Source organism: Hibiscus syriacus, unplaced genomic scaffold (assembly GCF_006381635.1).
Source record: "Hibiscus syriacus cultivar Baekdansim isolate YM2019G1 unplaced genomic scaffold, ASM638163v2 tig00110332_pilon, whole genome shotgun sequence".
Lineage (NCBI taxonomy): Eukaryota > Viridiplantae > Streptophyta > Magnoliopsida > Malvales > Malvaceae > Hibiscus > Hibiscus syriacus.
Window position 1 is genome coordinate 692492 of NW_024062688.1, and position 20362 is coordinate 712853.

Here is a 20362-nt window from a genome sequence, read left to right on the forward strand (position 1 = left end):
TCAATGGAGCTTGTCAAAGATCTAAAACATGGAAGAAGCACAAAGAAATTGCAGCTAATGAGTAAGCTCATGAGTTTAGTGATAGAAAAACCCACTGATTCTTCCAACACTCAACCATATGGTGTAAGCTCACCCTTTTCTTTGCCACCTTTTGATTCTTTACCCAATCCTCCTCCGGGTCTAAGCCCACCGGCAAGCTCGTACGGAACCTTTCCGAGCCCACCCATATTCTCGACCACCCCGAGCACACCACAAACAACACCGACAACTTACAACCCAATCCCATCGGGATCTGTATTCAGCCCACCCTTTTACGAGCCCAGTCCACCTGCCGGTGTCATGAGCCCACCATTCTATTTCCCATCTCCAATTGGGTTTAATCCAAGCCCACCGGTTTTTCTACCACCGATAGTGTACCCTCCACCGACGGTTCCACCACCTCCCAATGTGGCTCCGGCAACGGCCTTATGGTGCGTGGCTAAGCCGTCGGTGCCTGACCCGATTATCCAAGAAGCTATGAACTATGCATGTGGAACCGGAGCGGATTGTGATTCGATTCAACCTAATGGGTCATGCTTTCACCCGGACACATTGTATGCACATGCTTCATATGCTTTTAATAGCTATTGGCAAAGAACCAAATCTGGTGGTGGTGCATGTGAATTTGGAGGCACTGCCATACTTGTCGCAATTGATCCAAGTGAGTTTTTCAATTGATTTTTTCTTAAATGGTCATTTTATTATTAGTGAGTTTATAATTTGGTCATCATATTTTAAAAAGTAACAATCTAGTCACCGAATGTACCTTATAACAATTAGGACATTTTATCATTAAACATTATTTTACGCTTGATAACAACAAAGTGATCTGATTGTTACAACTTATAATACTCATATCATTTGTCCAACATCTTAAATCAATTGATTTTGTTTTACGAACAGGCTACGATGGATGCCATTTTGAGTATCATTGATGGGTGAAGATCGTCTTGACAGCTACAATACTTTTCTTTTTTCTCAATCTTGGATTTCTTTTTTCAATAAAGAATGTAAATTTTCCTTCATGTTACCATCACAGAAACATAAATTTTGCAAGTAAAAGAAAAATTACATGGAATAGATTCTCATAGGTAAATCCCTTTTGGAATTAGGTTTTTTCCCTTTTTCACGAGAATTGTAAATTGCATTGCAAAACTCTTGAAATATACATCACATACCAATAAAACAGAAGAGGATTTTTTTTTTTTATTATTATGAACTCTTAATCTTTATAATTTGTATGAACAACAATATCAATACAACTATACAAGTACTTATGAATAGGCGCAAATAGAAAATAATATTCAATAACACTTTTTTCTTTAATTATTGATATTCGATTTATTGATCGACTAATCTGGATCAGGTATTACAAAGGCGATGAAGAAAAATAAAAATAAAAATATTTTAATGATCTTTCAATAAATAAATAAATAACGAGAGAAATTACGTGAAAGTAAGAAAATAACTGTTAAGATTTTAGAGTTTTTAGTGTGTCACATCAACTATAGTTTATGGTTTAGCGGTCCAATAATTGAAATGAATTTTTTTAACAATAAAAACTCTAATAAAGGTTTTTAAAAATTTAAAGATGAAGGTAAAAGCGTCTTAAAAGATTAATGATTAGGGTAGTTTACCTTTAAGTTAATCATGTACTACTAATATAATGTGCATGTTTTAGACTTTAATTAAACACATTTTCAAATCTTGGCCCAAGAAAAGCCCAACCCAATCATTTCCTCAAAGCAAACAACTTCAGTTTTGAAGATCAAAACCGAAATGGCTTGAACCTCGTCCTCTTCCTCTTCCTTGGTTAATTTCGTCCCTCCTTCCTTCCCGTGATCGCGAAACCACCACATAGATCGTACCCTCTTCCTTTTCTCAAAACCATTCCTTCTCTTACAATGAAGATTTTCTCTGTTTTCTTAATATCTTTGCTTTTCTTCGCATTTCCTACTGTTCGTTCTCTTTCTCTTTTAATTTCTTTGAATATAATTTAGATCTGCTTCTAATTAATTCATTTAGTTGATTCCATTTTTTTCTGATTTCATTACCCTAGGCTGATTCTACTGGATCCATTTACTTCGTCGATAGTTCAAATCATCAGTTTTTTCGCTCTCAATCCTCCAACGATGGTGTTCAGGTTTTTATTTCCTTCGATTGTATAATTTATTTATTTTTTCATCTAGTTCAATCAGTTAAATTTTAATTTATAGTTTATGATGGATTTTCAGTATCGAGAGATTTTGGATGTATTTTTAATTTGGCCTGAAATTGTAAATATGGAAACTAATATCTTGAACCTTTGTAGTTTGTAGTATTAAATTCTGTATACGATAAAAGTGCTTTTGCTAGTTTTGAAGATTTTAGTGATAACTTGATATTTACTGCGAGTTTTATATGAGAAAAGCGCTTTTAATGTCTTCTTATATTGATCTTGGAAGTAGTAGGGGAAGTATTTTTTTTGAAAACCCTCCTTTTTTTTCCCCTTTAATTTTTGTCACGTCTAGTAATGGCGGATTTTCCTCTTTTCTTTATCTCTTTAATTTTTAACCTAATGGTTGTCCTGTTTCTCACTTTGAATTGTTCTTTTTTTTCATTTCATTTTAATAGTCAGAATCGATGCTGTTAGCTGAAGTTGGTGCTACTGTGTTAGTCTTGCTTGGTTTTGCACCCACTACCCTTTCAGCCGCTGGTTCATCTAAGGTCACTCTTTAGTTATCAATCCCGATTAATTAGCCTTTTTCTGTGTTTTTTTTTCAAAGACATTTGTGGTTTTGTTGCAGCTAAATGAGGTTCTCGTTCCCAATCCATTTGATAGGCCTCGTGCAGTTTTTATGCTTGAAGTCAGTGGAATCAATGGTACCTTCACTTTAAGTTGAATTCCACTTTCTGTATTTTTCTTTTTCTCCTAATCCCTTGTCTGCAGTTTGTTTAGATAAACATTCTTCTGTCTTCAGATCCTCTTGTTGTTGACCCCAAAAATGCTCTCTTCAGTAAAGCCTTGAAGAGTAGTGTAGATGTAGATTCAAGTAAAGCAGACATTCAGCTTCCAGGTATCTGATTTTTTATAACGATATAAAACTAGCATATATTGGTCTTAACTTTTCATTGTTTTGTAGATTTTTCCTGAATGCACATTCATTAGGAGTTTTTGAATTATATGAATTTTCTTGCAGATGAAGATGAAGTATCTGTGGTTTCTTTGGATGAGCCTCTCAGAGATTACACTGAAGAAGAGATCAATGACTTTGTTAGTTTACTATTCTGGGCTTTATTTGTTTCCTTTTTTCATTGTTCACCCATGTCACAGTGGTTTTATACATATGTTTAGGCTTCCTGGGTGGGTGGATCATATGAAGCTGATGCTACGAAACCTCTTCTTGGAGTTTTGACTATTCCGTTGACAGATGTTGACAGTGTGAATCTTCGTATGTCAGAGGTATTGTTCAGGAGCCACTGTTTATTGCTGTTTTATGATTTTTTATGATACTGGCATAGTATTTTATCTTGAGTTCTCATCACCTCATCGAGAGCTTTTTTCTTCTATTGTTTACAGAAAGCACACAGGGAGTCTGCATCAAGACTGCTTGCTTTGTTCCACAATATACGGAAAGCAATGGAGATGCATGGAGAGTTGTTGAAGACTTCACATAGACTCGCTGAGTTGATAATGGGTTCTTTTGATGATATTAAGGTACTGACATATGGAGTTGATTCAGCTAATCTAATTAGTATTGTGTTTCTACATATAGATATCTTGTTTGAATTTGTATTTGAAGAATATCAAATTTAAGTGGAAGGTTTGTTTTATCCTTTTCAGCCCATTTTCCATGATTAGAAACCCTTGTGAATACATTATTTAGGAAGAAAGGGTTTATTTGCATTATAGAAATTGATATGAAACTACCCATCTATCGGATTATGACACTGCTTTGTACTGACAAATGGCATTCTTACCTCCATACTTGCTAGGCCTTGTAATGTGTGTAAGGAGACATGCCGATTTTGTCTTGTATCTACTATGTACAAGAATTATTACCATTATAGCTGCACAACATCAATCAAAAGTCTCTTACATTGTCTCTAACTATGGTTGAAGCGTAGAAAATAGTGAATTCTATCAGGGAATGTATTTTTTTGCTATTGTAATATCTGTATTGCCCCTTTTTTATGTTTGTTTCCTCATTACATACCCCTTGCTAAACCTTTTATTGCTTCCTAAAAACAAAATCAGGTTTTGCAGGAGCTGCAAGACAGAGACGGTGTTGATAAGCTAGGAACTAAGCTTCTGCTTCTCACACTTACGAAGATGTATGATTCACTGCAGAAAGCTTATGGAGGTTGGTAAAATGTTGAACTCTCCATTATTGAATGAAAAAGACCTTTACTAATTAAGACTTAAGAGTGATACAAAGTTGGCATTCTTTACTAATGAAGAGCTTATGCTTACAATTTGCATGCTCTCTGTATATAAAAGCAAAGCCAGACATTGTTTGCAACTATTTCAAAAGGAAACTATGATATATGTTTTTAAAATTATTTTTTCATAGGTTTCTTTAGATGCAATCGTGAAGCTACACATGCTAATTTACATGCAAGTCTGTATGCATTTATGCCGGTGATGGCATTTCTTAAAATTTGCAGTGAATGCTTTTCATCTCGAATTATTGAAATCATATATCTTTATATTACACGTGGCCCGGCAATCCCTGGCTGCCAAATTGTTTTAACAATTGTAAATTGATGATTGATCAGGTCAAATTGTTGGAGTAATCGTCTTTAATGGGGTATCTCAGCCAGAATCAAAAACATTGATGAATGTGACGTATACCTCTGGCCCATCTCGGCGTTGGTTAGAAGAAACTAAGAAGTCCCTTAATACCACTGTTGCTGCACAAGTGTTGGTTAGAAGGACCCTTGCTTGGGTAACTGGACTCGTTCTTATTCTTTCAACTCTCTTGGGGGTAAGATCTGTTTTATACATTAATGTCTTTTAAATGGTTCCTATAGTGCATTTTCAGCATTTCTTCTAATAGAAGATCCATGAATTTGTTTTGAATCTGATAGCTGAAAACTGAAGAATCCTATTTCTTCTTGTTAACACGAAGAGTTGATATTCATTGTTGGTTTGTCTATATATATATAATTCTACTGCAGGTTCACTTCCTTCTGAATATGCCATTGACAAGGGATACGCTTTTGTATTCAAATGTGAAGCTTGACTAAGCTGGAACATTGCATTAGAGCTTCGGGAAGCAGACTGATTATTTTTTATGCTTTTTCAGAAGTGGGAAATAATTGAAGGGTATTTAGTCTTTAATCAGTGGATGATGTTGTTGGATTAGGTATACATCACTTTTCAATCATTATAATTAATTTCTTCTTCTATCCATGTACTTGTGTTGATTAAATTATAGTATGAAATTTTGTTACAAATTAGTTCAATTTTCAAATTTATCAAACAAGTTTATTCACGTAGATATCCAAATTGGCAAATTTGTCACTGCGATTTCAATTTCGATAAGTTTTGGGTAATTGGAATATTTCACAAAATATTTTGCAATATTCACTTCATTTTTCTTGAAAGTGAAAATATTCTTTAAGAATGTGTTTCGATTATTAAATCCCTGGACGACCTTTATTTTTAATTTTTTATTAAGGTTTTTTCTCAGATAATTAATTTATTTTTGGGTAAAAGTAATGCAAAATTTTAAATTTTATGAGGATTATTAAATGGGATTTTGATATTGTAAATCCTTTATAAATAAAAATTCATCTAAAAGATGGGTTTTTTTTAATAAAAAAAATCTTAATTTTAATTTATTTAATGCATATGGTCTTAATGTAAAATTAGATAAAAATTTATTTTCATTTAATTCTAAGAAATATTATATTTATTATTTGTATATTTCTATAAATCTAATGACAACGGATACTAGCATTTTAAAATGTTGTATTTCAAAATACCTGCATCTTTAAAATCTCAAAAATTCTACAATTTCTCGTCCAAACACACCCTAAAACTTCATCAATTGGACCCTAATAGATACTAGATGTTTGTAGATACTTTAGGTAGAAATTTGAGGTTTATGTGTACTGTATTAAATATCTGAGACTGACAAGAACTTGTTAATTGAGTTACTGTTATTGAAATATTGTAAAGATTATCATAAAACTTAATGATATAGAATTGTGTGTGTGTGTTAGAGAATATGTTGTAAAATAACATCGTTAGCATTGATTAGTAAATAATAAAAAGGTATAGGATGATTTACTATACTATGGTAGAAGTTACTATTTAAAAGTAATTTCGCTTGAATCGGTATAATTTTAAAAGTGGATATTCTCTCAAAATCAACACAACTCTGAAGATGGTTGTATTAATAAATATGATCAATCCAATGCTTAATTAGGAGTTTTTCCTAAGGAATTTATGGTACGGATTTTAATGTCCCTTTTAAAGAAAGGTTTTTAGGATTATTTTTATAGTTAATGGTGGAAAATTTTAATTAATATGGACTAGTAGAGTAAATTATTCACGAGACTTCGAAAATTAGGCATTCCCGTGAATTGAAAATAGGATGAATTTAAGAAAAATAATGAAATTGGAAGATTAAACAGTTTGGAAAGAAAAAAGAAAAACTTAGGTTAAACTATGGTTTAAACTAATTATATATGTGGATGAATTTAAGAATGAAATTGGAAGATTAAAAAGTTTGGAGATCAATTTAGAATGAGGGTAACAATTTAGGGATAAATTGAAATATTCAAAAGTTGAAGGACTAATTTAAAATGAAAATCATAGGTTGGAGGTGAAATTAAAATATTCAAAATTTTAAAGATCAATATAAAATGAGGGTCATAATTTATGAGCATATGATGCAATTAACTCAAACGCGTATAACATGATATGTTTAATTAACTGGTGTGCTAATTTGTAATCTTATGGTACTTTAAATAAAGTGTACGTAGGATGTAATATGTATGTGTTGTCAAGGATGAATCAAGGGGAACAAGCAGAATCAATCGTTTCTTTAAATTCTTATATATTTTAGATATCTTTTTATTTTTTGTTAAAAATTTGTTTTCGCTCTCCTAAACTTTTATAAGTTATCAATTCCTTAGAATTTTATAAATTCACCTCTCATATCATAAACTCTTATATTCATATTTGTGCATTATAACCACATATATATAGAAAACTTAAACTAAAAATTAGGACTAAATTAATAGAATATACAAGTAATGAGGACCAAATGTAGAATTATACCAATTTTACTAATAGACATGTTATCACTTATGTTAAATGTTAACGACAATTGGTTTGATTAAATGTATTTAAATAGTTGAGTGACCTGATTGATGAAAATTCAAGAACAGTGGTCAAAATGAAAATGGGCAATAGTTAGGTGGTTATTGTTATAGTTTACCCTAATTTTATTATGTCATGTTTTTGTCTTCTTTTAATTTATCTTATATTTTATATATTTATTATAATTATTTTAGTTTAATTCAAAATTATTTGGATAAAATATTATAATAATATTTTTTATAGAAGATTAAAAATATAAAATATCTAAATTACAATGAAGGTTTACGACCACAATTGTAAACTAAACACATAATAAAGACATTTTCTCAAACACAAGAAAACTAGTCACTTAAGATCACAAAAACCATAAGAGGAAAAGGTTAAAAATCTAACCAAATAAACTCAGATAAAAGGTAGATACAACCATATCTGACTGCATCAGTAAACGAACCACAAAAGGAGATGAAGCTATTGAAAGACCACCGACAAATCACAAGTCAAAATTGAGCGATATGAAAATATTATATGCGAACACAAATCATGTATCCAAATTCAATGTGAGGGTCCAGTATAAGAAGATTAGCATGGTAACAAATAAAATCTATCTTGATCAATTGTAGCGATATCAAATCCAGCTCTGAAAAAAGGATAAATGAAAATAACGACAAACGATAAAAACGTGTCATAAAGGCATATAAAAAGTGTCATAAAGGCAGAAAAAGATGAACCATAAAGGCATAATTATTAAAAATAAAAAAAAAAAAAATATGTTATGAGAAAACAAAGGAAAATAGTGAATACTGGTGGTCGGCGATCAACACCAAGACTAATAATATAATTAAAACAAAATATATAGTTTTTATATTTCATTCTTAAATGCCGGGATAGAGGCATAGAGCCAGATAATAAATCTAGAACATATAAAAGTATACATATTATCATTTATTTAAAGTTTTCAAAGAAAGTTGACTAAGTTTTAATTTAATAGATACTATTGTTATTGTAATATTATAGTGTGTTGATTTTTTTTTAGTAATTTTAGTGGTGAAAAGGAATGTCGATTTATCTAGATTTGAATAGTTGTATTTATACCGTGTGTACACATAGTAAGAAAATAAAATATTTATGATCAAATATTATATTATGATCACTTAAACTATTAAAAGAATTATGTGTCTAAAAATGTTTTAATGTTTGTTAATCTCAAATTTAAGATCTAAAGAGTCTGACTAGTTTAGATATTATATTAAATTTTTTAAATAAAATTGACAAGGTTGATTCAAGTGGTAAGTAGTTTGATATCACTTAAGTGAGGTCTCATGTTTAAGTCCTTGTGTATGTAGGGAATTCCGTTGGGAGACTCGTCCACCAAATCTAGGTGTCCCACGCAGATCCGATTCAGATTAATCAGAGCAAAGCCTTAGAACCGAGAGGGCAACAATTTTTTTTAAAACAATACGAATTAAGCAACTTTAATGGTTAAAGGACTAGTTGTCTCTTAAGGTTCTGCATTCAAGCACCGTGAATATATGAATATGACCGTTTATTGTTAAATGTTTGAGAGTTATGAAGATATATTATATTGTATTTTTCTCATATTTTTAAAAAATCAAATAAAGAACAAAATCTAAATTAAATAATTTTTTATATAATATCTAAACCACCAATATTCCTTTTAACTCCTAATTTGAAAGTGCTTAACTAATTCCATATTTAAATGTATTGAAACTCATAATTTTAAAATTTTATAATGATAATAATAATTAAACTAATATTTAATTAACAAAAAAACAAAAGACTGAAAATTTCCAAATTAATTAATTCTTAAAATAAAAGTATGGTCAATTATTCTATGCCAGCGCCAAAATTGAATACTCAACCAAAAAGTCAATATACTGTTTTACAAGAACAAAAGGGTAAACTACAACATTGATCTCTTTTATATTTTGTTTGCTTATTTTGAGTATAGTTTTGAAATGGTTACAGTCTAGTCACTTTTATTTTTAATTTATCTTATTTTAATCATTGAATCGTTATCTCCTACTAATTTGATGACGTAATATTTTAGTAAAAATTATTAATATTTAACTTGAGCACTAAATTGGTGGTGTTTGATCCTACCTAAAGCCAATTTTTTACTTAACCATTTAACCTATATCATAAAGTAAATTACGCTAATAATTATTGTATTTTAAGGATATTATTTTTATTAATCTAAAAATGTAATTTGTTTGAAAGACTCAACTCATTTAACAATGAATGTTTAGACAGTCCTAACATACGATGTTTTCGAATCTATAACTTCTAGGAATAATAACTATTTTTTAATCCTTGAGATAACTTAATCTGTACAATTTTATGTTAGTCGTTGACGTAAAAAAATATTAAGTTATTATTGTAAAGTAAATTTTTATTTTAATAGACGTGATATGTCTACATATCAACAACAACGGAATCATCATGCTCATTTATTATTTTTTAATAAATTAATATATATTTTAATGAGATTGTGATACATTTTATTTTTTATTAATATAAGATAATTACGAGTGAAAATATTTGTTTTAAATACTCTCAATCATTTGATAATGAGCACTCAAATACTTTGCAATCATGGGTACTTGAAGTCGGAACCTTTAGGGATAACAATCATCTTTTAATCACTGAGATAACTTGATTCATATTGTGTTATCATTTTATTAATAATAAAATAATGAAAATATAGAAATAACATAAAGTGAGTAATATTTGGCCTTGGCTTGTATAAAATATAAAATGAATGAACTTGGACGTGATTCGAACCGGAGACCACTATAAAGAGGTTTAATGAAAGTTTTTCGATTTTGGTGACCAAAATATAAGCATCTTAAATATTTAATGACCATAACTGTAGTTTACTATTTTTCCTTAAAGAAAAGGCAAATCAACCTAGGATAAAGGGGTAATTAGAAAGGATAAAATTATACATTTAGTATCTAAACTACTACTCTTATTCTTTTTTGGTACCCAAACTTCATTATTTTTAAAATCATACCTAAAGTTTAATTTTTGTTTCATTTTGATATTCTGTTGTTAAAAATTTAATGGTGATGTTGATGTGTCATCATCAGATAATACCACATCATTATTGAAAAACTAAAAAGTATCATGTTAGCAGTTCTGTGAATTTTTTAACGACATGTACCAAATTGAAACTTAAACTAAATGTTAGACATGATTTAAAAAAATAAAATATAGGTATCAAAAAGGAATAAAAGTAATAGTTTAGCCACTAAATATGTAGTTTACCCTAAAAATAAAGTTTAAAATATAGAGAAGAACTCTAAATGTGAAAGGGCGACTGTTCTTCACTACACAAAGCCTCAAATGCTCAAAATCCATTCCAAAATTCTTTGTTTTCGGATTCATTCCCTTTTCCCAATCTACTTCGTCATTGCTGACGCAGGTAAATTATCTTTTAATTTCCAGAGTAAACGCAGCCATCGTATTATATGTTTGATCTTTCTTGGAAGCCAAACAGAGGCTGGCGCTTATTGATTTTTGTTCTTGTTTCATTTCAGTTTCTAACAAAATTGTTTGAGATAAGCGATCATGGCAAGGAAGATGTTGGATGATGGAGAATTGAGTCAAACCAATCAAGAGGGATCTCAATATGATTTCGACTTGTTTGTTATCGGTGCAGGAAGTGGTGGTGTTCGGGCTGCCAGGTTCTCCGCTAACTATGGAGCTAAGGTGTGTGTTTTAATTTCCACTCTCTCTTCATTTAAGCATATTCACTTGATTCGAGGAAACAAATTAGCACTTCGTTAATGTTTAGTTGGAAAAATATAGATTTCATACTTTAAACCTGGTAATCGATTCTGGGATGGTTTGATTGTGTTCTGTTTATGTATCTTCATTAAGTTAGCAACGGTGAAGACTATCAGAAAGAGCTTTTATTCCTAAAATTAGCATCGGTGAAGAGGATCATTTTTAAATGGGATTTTTTTTGGTTTAGTGTTCTTAGTTGATGCCGGCATTTGAAGGAAAATATATGAATAAACTGCAAAAACGACAATCTCAACCTGTGTTAAATTGCTTCTTGCCTAACGATAGAAATTAGGGAAAAGAAAAAGAAAAATTTTAGGGCGTCATTCCTATATGTTATTCATTTTTATGGCGGGATAGTGTGCTGGTGGCTTCATCAGAAGCTTGAAATTTGTGTTTATGAATAGTTTGAAGTCATCATATATAATTTCTTTGCTAGCTGTATAGTTTGATTAAGTCTAAATCTTTTTCATTTTCATAAATAAATGGGAATTGGATTTTTTTTGAGGAAAATTCAGTGCTATTTTCTGTTCTATTATGATGTTTACCCTTTCAGTTAACTTGTTGATTTTTTTCCTGTTCTTTCTTCATTCACTGTATTTTGATTCCTAAACGTTTTTGTACGTTTTCTATTTCTGATGTGATGGAGTGTTAGTCATTTTAGCTTCTTGCTCTTCTGAAACTTTGTTTTCTTAAAATTTATTTTGACTCTTTTGTTACTATTTTCTATAATTTTCTTCTTTAACATTCATGTTTGTGGCTTAAAATTTCAAGTTTTTATTTATCTATATACCATTTAAATCAATTTTCACTTTTGAAGGTTGGGATTTGTGAGCTCCCATTTCATCCAATCAGCTCAGAAGTCATTGGAGGAGTTGGCGGGACGTAAGTTATCACCTTTATAAATTATAACTCAAAAATGGTTTTACTAAATTTCTTTATGCTGCTGTGTTTGCTTATAACGTTGTCTCACATTTCATAGGTGTGTTATTCGTGGTTGTGTTCCCAAAAAGATTTTGGTATATGGTGCCACATTTGGAGGTGAAATTGAGGTGAGATAGTAATCCTTATGAGGACTACAATCTATGGAAAATCTGTGAATGATTGAAAATTTTGTTTCATGAGAGATCTCTTTTTGACTATCTTGGTAAATCAAGAGATTTGCTTATCAATCATACGAGATTCAAGCATGTAACCCTATTCAATGATCTCTTCAGTAACTTCTTGTGTGATGGTTGGAGAACATTAAGAATTTTGGCTTTTGGCCTTCCAAATTCATCAGAATTCTCATATATCTATGAATTTAGTTCTGTTTTCAAGCATATAAGTTGACCCTTTGAGTAGATTTCTGCAGGCTATGGACCTCTCCAACTGGGAATAATATATACTATTGCACCAGTCCTCATGATAATTCCATTCTGTCTTGATATTGCTCTAATTCTCGTTTTGTTTAAGAAATAAAGATGGGACTGAAAAAGTAGAAACTTCATCATGAAAACCTTGTTACATTGTTGTTAATTGTTCTGGTTTAGATGTTTAGTTGATCTTTCTCAGACTTTTGGCGTTGCATTTCTTTCTTTAAACATATGCTATGTTTTATTTGACATGAAGCACTCTAAGGTTTCCGGTTAGCCAATTGGTTTCAAGTTTGATAATTGTATTTTTCTTTCCTGTTTAGGATGCTCGAAATTATGGATGGGAGGTGAACGAGAAGCTTGACTTCAATTGGAAAAAGCTTCTACAGAAAAAGGTGCTTTGTAGTATCCATGTGTTCCATATTTTATTTTTTATCATAGCCATTATTGTTATTATTATTATTATTAGATTTTACCTTTTTGAACTTGTAGACTGATGAAATAATGAGATTGAATGGAATTTACAAGCGGTTATTGTCAAATGCTGGCGTTAAATTGTTGGAAGGGGAGGGCAAGATTCTAGGTCCAAATGCAGTTCAGGTGACACAACTAGATGGCACTAAAATGTCCTATTCTGTGAAGCATATATTGATTGCAACTGGAAGCAGGGCACAACGTCTTAACATTCCTGGGCAGGTATAGACACTGATATCTTATAGTATGACCAAAGTTGATTCAACATAATGAATTGGATACTCTAGTACTATGGAGTTATTAATGAAATTAACATTTTGTTTGTTGCATCAAGTTTTTGTTTAAGAAAACCCCTTATTTGCCTTACATGTGATTCATGACTGGAAATTTTAATGAGGGCAAGGAAGAAATAGAAGCAATGGTCACAAGAAATGTTAAGTAGTTCAACCCTAATTGTCTACTCTACTATCTTAGCTCTCTCAATGAAGGATTTTCCTAGCTTCACTATACTTTTCAACCTTTGAGGACAAGATTTAACGTTACACAAATTCCCTTAAGATTTCTACCCCAAATCTTAAGAATCTATCTAGAAAATTATTACAAATAAGCAAACTAGAAGAACCTCACAAGGTGGATGTTTGCAATCACCAACCCTACAGTCAACACTCAAATGAATAGAATACAAGAAAACTCACAAGTGTTTGAGAATCAAACAAGATGAAAATGAAAAATGAAACACAAGATGAAATTTGGCTCTTAATTATTGGTATTTGCTTTCTTGACCTTGCTGGAGTGTCTTGGAACTCTGTTTATATCCACTCTCATAAATATATCCGTTTGAGGTTGTTGGGAGTAGTAAATAGTCGTTTAGAGACGTGAAATCAGTGCATTTAAGACATCTTGCAACAGAGGTGCCAATACCTTTTAAAAGGGTATTGATATATTTGGCTAACCTCTTAGTTTCTACTGGATGGTTCTTGTGCTTCGCTGTTCAGTCTTGTTATTAGTGCCAGAAATATGGCTAAACTTACTTTATAGACAAGGTGAACGGTTACTGGATCTGATGTGTTTTTGAGTGAGATACCACTGTTAAACTGTCTCCTTGTTTCTTAATTCTCCCACCTTTTGATGTTTTAGGAGTTGGCCATAACTTCTGATGAAGCATTAAGTTTGGATGACTTGCCTAAGCGTGCTGTTGTATTTGGAGGAGGGTATGATAGATCTCCTGATTCGTTTGTTTCCTTTCATCCGCGTTGCTTGCTAATGCTTATAGATGCTATGTACTCTTGTCCAGGTACATTGCTGTTGAGTTTGCATCAATATGGAGAGGGTTGGGAGCTACTGTAGATCTCTATTACAGAAGGGAGCTTCCTTTGAGGTAATTATTCAGTCTGATTTTATCCATTACTGCTGGGTTTTTCCACAAGGATTCCACAATACGATTCAATTTAATTTATGGTTTTTGATAGAAGTCTTATGGGCATGTAATTGTTTTAGATTTGTTCTCATGAAGTGTTCTGAAATTTTCTGCTTCATACTTTTCTGTACCTCTGATGTTTGTGCTGGCATCTCATTTGGAAGTTTACATTATCCCAATCTATTATTGATATTTGCTAATTTTTTAAAATATTTAAAGATACTCATGAGAAGATTACCTGGCTGTTATCAAATAGGATTAGATAGGCTTGAGTTCTATAACAGAACACTGTGACCAACACTAGGACTGACTAAATGTACGTGCCTATGCCACAGAGGATTTGACGATGAAATGAGGGCAGTGGTTGCAAGAAATATGGAAGTAAGGGGAATAAATTTGCACCCACAGACAAATTTGACAGAGGTACTCAATCGCCAGTTTTATTCAATTTGCATCTCCTTTATTATCCATCAATATCTGTTAAAAATCTACAAATTGATGTACTTTCACCTGTGACTTCAGTTGATTAAAACAGATAATGGCATAAAAGTTATTACAGATCGTGGTGAGGAGTTGGTAGCAGATGTTGTGCTCTTTGCCACTGGTAATCTAAATCCTTTTAAAGATTCAAACCTAATATTTTCCCCACTTCTTATACTTGTAACTTGGTTTATTCTGTTTTATTTCTTTCTCTATTCTGCTTTTTGGTTTTACTTTGGTTGTGTTAGCTAGAAAACCGGTGTTTGCTTAGGTTTAGGGAAGGTGTTTGCATTTTACTCTGCTTTACCTGTGACTTTGGGCCCTCTTTTTACTCCACTTAGGTCTAGGGAGGTTTTTCAACGAGGCCCTTAGTCTCGGTTTTGTTTACTTTTGATATTTTTTTTATAGGAAAAGGGCCTCGTTAGAAAAAAAAAACCCCTTACCCTACTGCTCTGTTTCTTTTACAATGGATGGTCTGGATGACGAAACTTACAGTAGCGTTTTTTTAATTCTGTTAGATGCTACAAATGTAGATCTTTGATGTTTGTTTTAGTTATTACACTTCGTAGGATTTCAAAAGTAACCATTGATACCTTGAACCTTACTCTACTGATCTATTTCTTTTAGAATGGTTAGAGAAATTTTGAATGACTTGCTGGTGCACGCTTATATAAGTACTTAGTCATGCTTTTTGTGGAAAGACACGAATGGAATAATTTCTTCTTCAATTATATTCCACTCAGAGTAAGGTAATTATACATGTTATTGTAGCTAGAAAATGAAAACAAAACAAAGAAAGCCAAATCTAATTTCTAAATTTACTTCATACTTACAAATCAACTTTTTATTACTCCCTAAGATGGATGGCCACAGTATCATAACACTCCCCCTCAAGTTGCAGCATGGATGTTAATCATGCCCAGCTTGTTACAAATATAATCAATCAAAACCCGAAAGTGGCGAATATGGTACTCAAGAATACAGGCAAAACTAATTGCTATACAGATACAATCCTGTAGCCAACCAGGACCGGAACAGCCACAAACCATAAACCATGTAGCCATATACCTATGAACTGTCAGCAACAACTCCAATAGATCACCTAACCACCTGGGCTCAGTTGGAATCTCAAATTGACATCGGAGAAGAAAACCGGTGCACAGAAGCAGCACCAATGCGTGAAGAAGAAGAGAAATTCTTTGATCGGCACATGAGCCTCATGCACTTTCACTCTGGTCAATTGAATCTATAGACAGCTGGATCAACACTGAAACTCCTCCCTATGCCGTTGGCGAGGTCGAAAGCACACTCCTCAAAGTGACCTATGAAAATCTCGATATTTCACAACGAAATTTGCAAAACCCAAACTCTTAAAACTGGGCCAAATGGCTCTAATACCGTGCAGAAAAATACAAATGAAAGAATTTCTTCAGTTATATTCAACTTATGTAATTGCACATCTTATAGTTGCTAGAAAATGTAAAGGAAATAAAGAAAATCAAATCTAATCTCTAAAGTTATTCCTACAAATCAACTTACTTCCTAAGATTTCTATGATAGGCTGTACCATAACACTTTTAAAGGTCCTGGCTAAAATTATTGAATGTTCTTTGATATCTAAATCTGCACTTGATGTTTCAAACTTCGATTTATTTTTACAGCTTGGTCTTAGGCCTGTTATATCATTGAGAACATACCCCTTTCTTTAGAGTTATTTTAATTTTTGTCATCAGTTTGATTCTGTGGTGGTGTTATTTTTAATTATTTTTTACAGGCAGGTTACCAAATTCAAAAAGGCTGAATTTGGAAGCTGTAGGTGTTGAACTTGATAAAACAGGAGCTGTGAAGGTAATTTTTTCTGTGCTCTTTTATTCTTGTTTCTTCTCATCAAACATCAGTAATTGTTTTATAATAAAAGTTGGCATCTGCACTCTTTCATCGAAATGTCAACTGGCATGGCTATGATCTCATTATGATTGATCTTACTAAAAGCATGTGTTTTGATGTTTTGTTAGTTTTCTAGGTTCCTGATTCTTTTGGATAAATGATTGATTGCTGCTTGATAGGATTTGCAATATTATTCCCTGTAAATGTTTAAGTAGATCTGCTTGTGGAAGGAACTATGCCTAGTTCTTGGGCTTATATTATGTAGAGCTAAAATGGCCTTCTTTGAGTGACATTGTATGTGGTGCATTTCCTTTTGTTTGTGTACTTGTTTTGGCCATATGGCATATCTTTTATCTTTTTGAAGGTGGCTTTCCAACTTTTATTTTAAAGAGTTTGTTGGATATTTAGCTTTCTTAGTTATTGTAACTACTTTGTATTTTTTTCTCATGTTATCTGAAGACCATTGTTGCATAGCCTACTTCAATTTTTCTTTCAGAACTGAGTTCTTCCATCTTCATTTTACAGGTAGACGAGTACTCACGCACTAATATTCCCAGTATATGGGCTGTTGGTGATGTTACGAATCGGATGAACCTGACTCCAGTAGCCTTAATGGAGGGAACTTGTTTTGCAGTATGTGTTCAATCTGAAGCCCTTTTATTTTCCTCTTTCAAAGATGTTTTTTCTTTTTCTTTTTGTTCCATTTGACTTATATAGTTACATGTTAAGCCTAACTTTTTTTCCCTTTTTAATTTTTTTTAAAATAATGCTTGCAGAAAACCGTTTTTGGCGGGGAATCTAGCAAACCAGACTACAGCAATATACCTTGTGCTGTGTTTTGGTAATGCCATTTCCCTCTCACGACATTCTTCTTGTGGTGGCATGGTGTATGTTTGTAATAATTTAAATTAAACACAATGAAGCAGTCATGATAAACTATTTTAATTATATTTGTTCTTGAGGACTGCAGGATTTAGAATTCTTGTAGTTATTAGGTTTTTGGTCTGTACTTAAGAGAGGACTGTACATTGTTGTTGTTAAGTGCCTCCTTTATTTGTATATATGCACATATTTTTCCTTGGATGTATATATGCGCAAATTCTAATTCATTGTTATAAGTTCCTTTTCCTTCTTGGTAAATTAATTGCCATGCTGATTCAATTTTTTGCAGCATACCACCACTGTCTGTTGTTGGTCTCAGTGAAGAGAAGGCAATCGAGCAAGCAAATGGCGATGTTCTGGTTTTCACATCATCCTTCAATCCAATGAAGAATACCATATCCGGGTATGATAATGATTTGAGATGGTATTGCAAATAAAATTGAAATAAACTTGTGTAGTCGTTTTGAGCCTGCCCCTTGTTTCAGAAAGAGCTCATCCATCACTTTAGTTATACAATATCTTCATTTCCATCTTTTACTTCTGGGCCTAGGTTATGCGGAATCGGGATTTGGTGTTGGTCCCAGAGACATCATGTTTTTTCAAAAGTTTTTTTTTGTTAAATAATAATCATAATAATTGCAAGGATCAAAGCATCTAAATGCAAAAATTTAATGTCTCCAACATGGTTTAGGATAAATTAAAGATACCGTGCAATGTGGTTGTGGAGATGCTATTTTCCATTCTATATAAAGAGTAATAGTTGTGGGTTTATGATACCAATGTAGGCTGCTAGCATTTCAGGCATGGAGAAGATGGCAGCAAGACTTGATCTTTTCCTAAGATCTGGATAAATATATATAATACTGATTTGGAATGTGCTTGGGGCTATTTTGTTTTGGCTTCTTCATTAAGTGGATTCCTAGTCAGCTAATATAATTTTCAAAATCCTCTAGTTTATCTGATACAATGTCAACTAAGCTTCCAACATGTTCCATTATTGTAGATGAGTATTTCCATTTCCTTGCTCATTTTGATCAGCAACCGCATGTGGGATTCTTATATATCTGACTAGTGTTTGCTTTCTTTGCAAACAATAAATTTCTTGTTTTCTGCTTCTAGACGCCAAGAAAAGACAATAATGAAGTTGGTTGTTGATGCGGAAACTGATAAAGTACTTGGGGCATCTATGTGTGGGCCTGATGCACCTGAAATTATGCAGGTAATTTGTTATATTTTAGTTGTTTTGATGTGCATACTTATCTCCATGTGTCGGTTAAATACTCATGTAAACAATATGAATGTAGTTGTAATGTGGTCTGGTTTTACAAATGCATAGTGTAAATTCTGGCAACGCCCTAAGAAATTTTCTCGGATTGGCCTACTGCATTTTCCTTCTAGGTGAAATTTTTTTTATCCATGAATGATGTTGCCTCTATTTTCTATGATTCACTCACTAAAGTATATTGAAAATCCTGATGTCGAAACGAATTTGTTGTAGTCTATTGCCGACTTCTTAGAGATCTTGCATCCCTTATTAGATTTTAGATGCACCGTTGTAGGCTAACAGTTTACGCTCAATTTTGTAGTGTGTCAAAATATTATTAAAATGGCAATGATTGGATGGGACCAATGCCCTTTTCCATAATTTTGCTTTTCATAAGTCGCATTTACGAATTAGATGAACTATGATGCATGTTGTAGGCCCTTAAGAATTGTTTTGTCTCGCAATAGGACGCATGTAGAAATAAGGTAAACTGAGCTGCATGTTATAGATCTGATACTACTAACAATGATGTTCTAATATTGCTTTTTCCATTTAGGGCATTGCTGTTGCTCTGAAGTGTGGTGCTACTAAGGCACAATTCGATAGCACTGTAAGTTGAACTTGTCACTAGATTCTTCTAGGTCCATTTACGCATTTCAATACCGTATTTGTCGTACCGGTTCAAATTCGAGCTGTTTTTTGTATCCGGAAACCAATTTTTGTTGTGGCATGTGACCAGATTAGTATGTATACTCACAAAACACTTTTTACTCTCTGTTCGTCGTAAATTATCTGCCACTCTTTCTTCTTATGGAGCAAATCTTTTGAACTCTTTCCTACAGGTCGGCATACATCCTTCTACTGCCGAGGAGTTTGTAACGATGCGTTCTGTTTCTCGGCGTGTTACTGCTGGTGGAAAACCAAAGACAAATATGTAATAGATTTTAGTGCTGGTATTATGAAGTGGAAAGCAACACTGACATCGTCATATATATTTCACAGGAAAGGGTATAGTGCGTACTTGGCCTGTCTTCTTTATTCACAATAATAAAAAAGGATCTTCCATTGTAGTTTGGCATATAGTTCAAATTGTGGCACCGGCAGTGTATTTGTTCTTAAATTTGTCTTTATTTTTTTTGTGTGAATAATCTTGATTTCTTATTTCTGTTAGCAATGCTAAATAGTTTTTAGAATATCGTATCCGCATAATATCAGGACCTTAAGAAGCAAAGAAAATATCTAAGACTTATAAAATTTTAAAGGTGAAAATATGTTATCAATAAATAAATAAACATATATTCAGGAATGATTGCCATGTCAGCCCCTCAATCCATCGTTGAATACATCAGCACTGCTTTTAACTGTATGTGACAAGGGGTTAAACAGCTATGTTTAATCAATTTGATTCGTTGGGGACTTGAATCAAGCAGTTCAAATTAAAC

At 32.3% G+C, this 20362-nt stretch overlaps 3 protein-coding genes across 5 annotated transcripts; all 3 read left to right on the forward strand.

The window, feature by feature from the left end:
* Window positions 1-1197, forward strand: LOC120119347 (extensin-like). Its single transcript, XM_039139162.1, has 2 exons — window positions 1-700; window positions 943-1197. The coding sequence occupies exons 1-2, from the start codon at window positions 4-6 to the stop codon at window positions 972-974; spliced, it is 729 nt and encodes a 242-aa protein (XP_038995093.1). The 5' UTR covers window positions 1-3; the 3' UTR covers window positions 975-1197.
* Window positions 1198-1823: 626 nt separating this feature from the next.
* On the forward strand, window positions 1824-5438 carry LOC120119345. Of its 2 annotated transcripts, none has more exons than XM_039139160.1 (11): window positions 1824-1997; window positions 2099-2182; window positions 2653-2745; window positions 2826-2901; window positions 3000-3095; window positions 3219-3292; window positions 3374-3481; window positions 3599-3736; window positions 4277-4382; window positions 4798-5006; window positions 5200-5438. In XM_039139160.1, the coding sequence occupies exons 1-11, from the start codon at window positions 1944-1946 to the stop codon at window positions 5266-5268; spliced, it is 1107 nt and encodes a 368-aa protein (XP_038995091.1). In that variant the 5' UTR covers window positions 1824-1943; the 3' UTR covers window positions 5269-5438. The 2 variants fall into 2 exon arrangements, with proteins under 2 accessions (XP_038995091.1, XP_038995092.1); XM_039139161.1 differs by having other exon boundaries at window positions 4286-4382.
* A 5261-nt stretch (window positions 5439-10699) lies between these two features.
* Window positions 10700-20062, forward strand: LOC120119344 (glutathione reductase, chloroplastic). 2 transcript variants are annotated; one of them, XM_039139158.1, is made up of 17 exons: window positions 10700-10799; window positions 10915-11086; window positions 11982-12046; window positions 12144-12213; window positions 12840-12911; window positions 13009-13212; window positions 14128-14201; window positions 14285-14368; window positions 14743-14830; window positions 14930-15011; window positions 16662-16735; window positions 17300-17407; window positions 17551-17615; window positions 17946-18059; window positions 18776-18875; window positions 19477-19530; window positions 19763-19858. In XM_039139158.1, the coding sequence occupies exons 2-17, from the start codon at window positions 10946-10948 to the stop codon at window positions 19856-19858; spliced, it is 1491 nt and encodes a 496-aa protein (XP_038995089.1). In that variant the 5' UTR covers window positions 10700-10799; window positions 10915-10945. The 2 variants fall into 2 exon arrangements, with proteins under 2 accessions (XP_038995089.1, XP_038995090.1); XM_039139159.1 differs by lacking the exon at window positions 10700-10799 and having other exon boundaries at window positions 10946-11086; window positions 19763-20062.
* The last annotated feature ends 300 nt before the right edge of the window (window positions 20063-20362 follow it).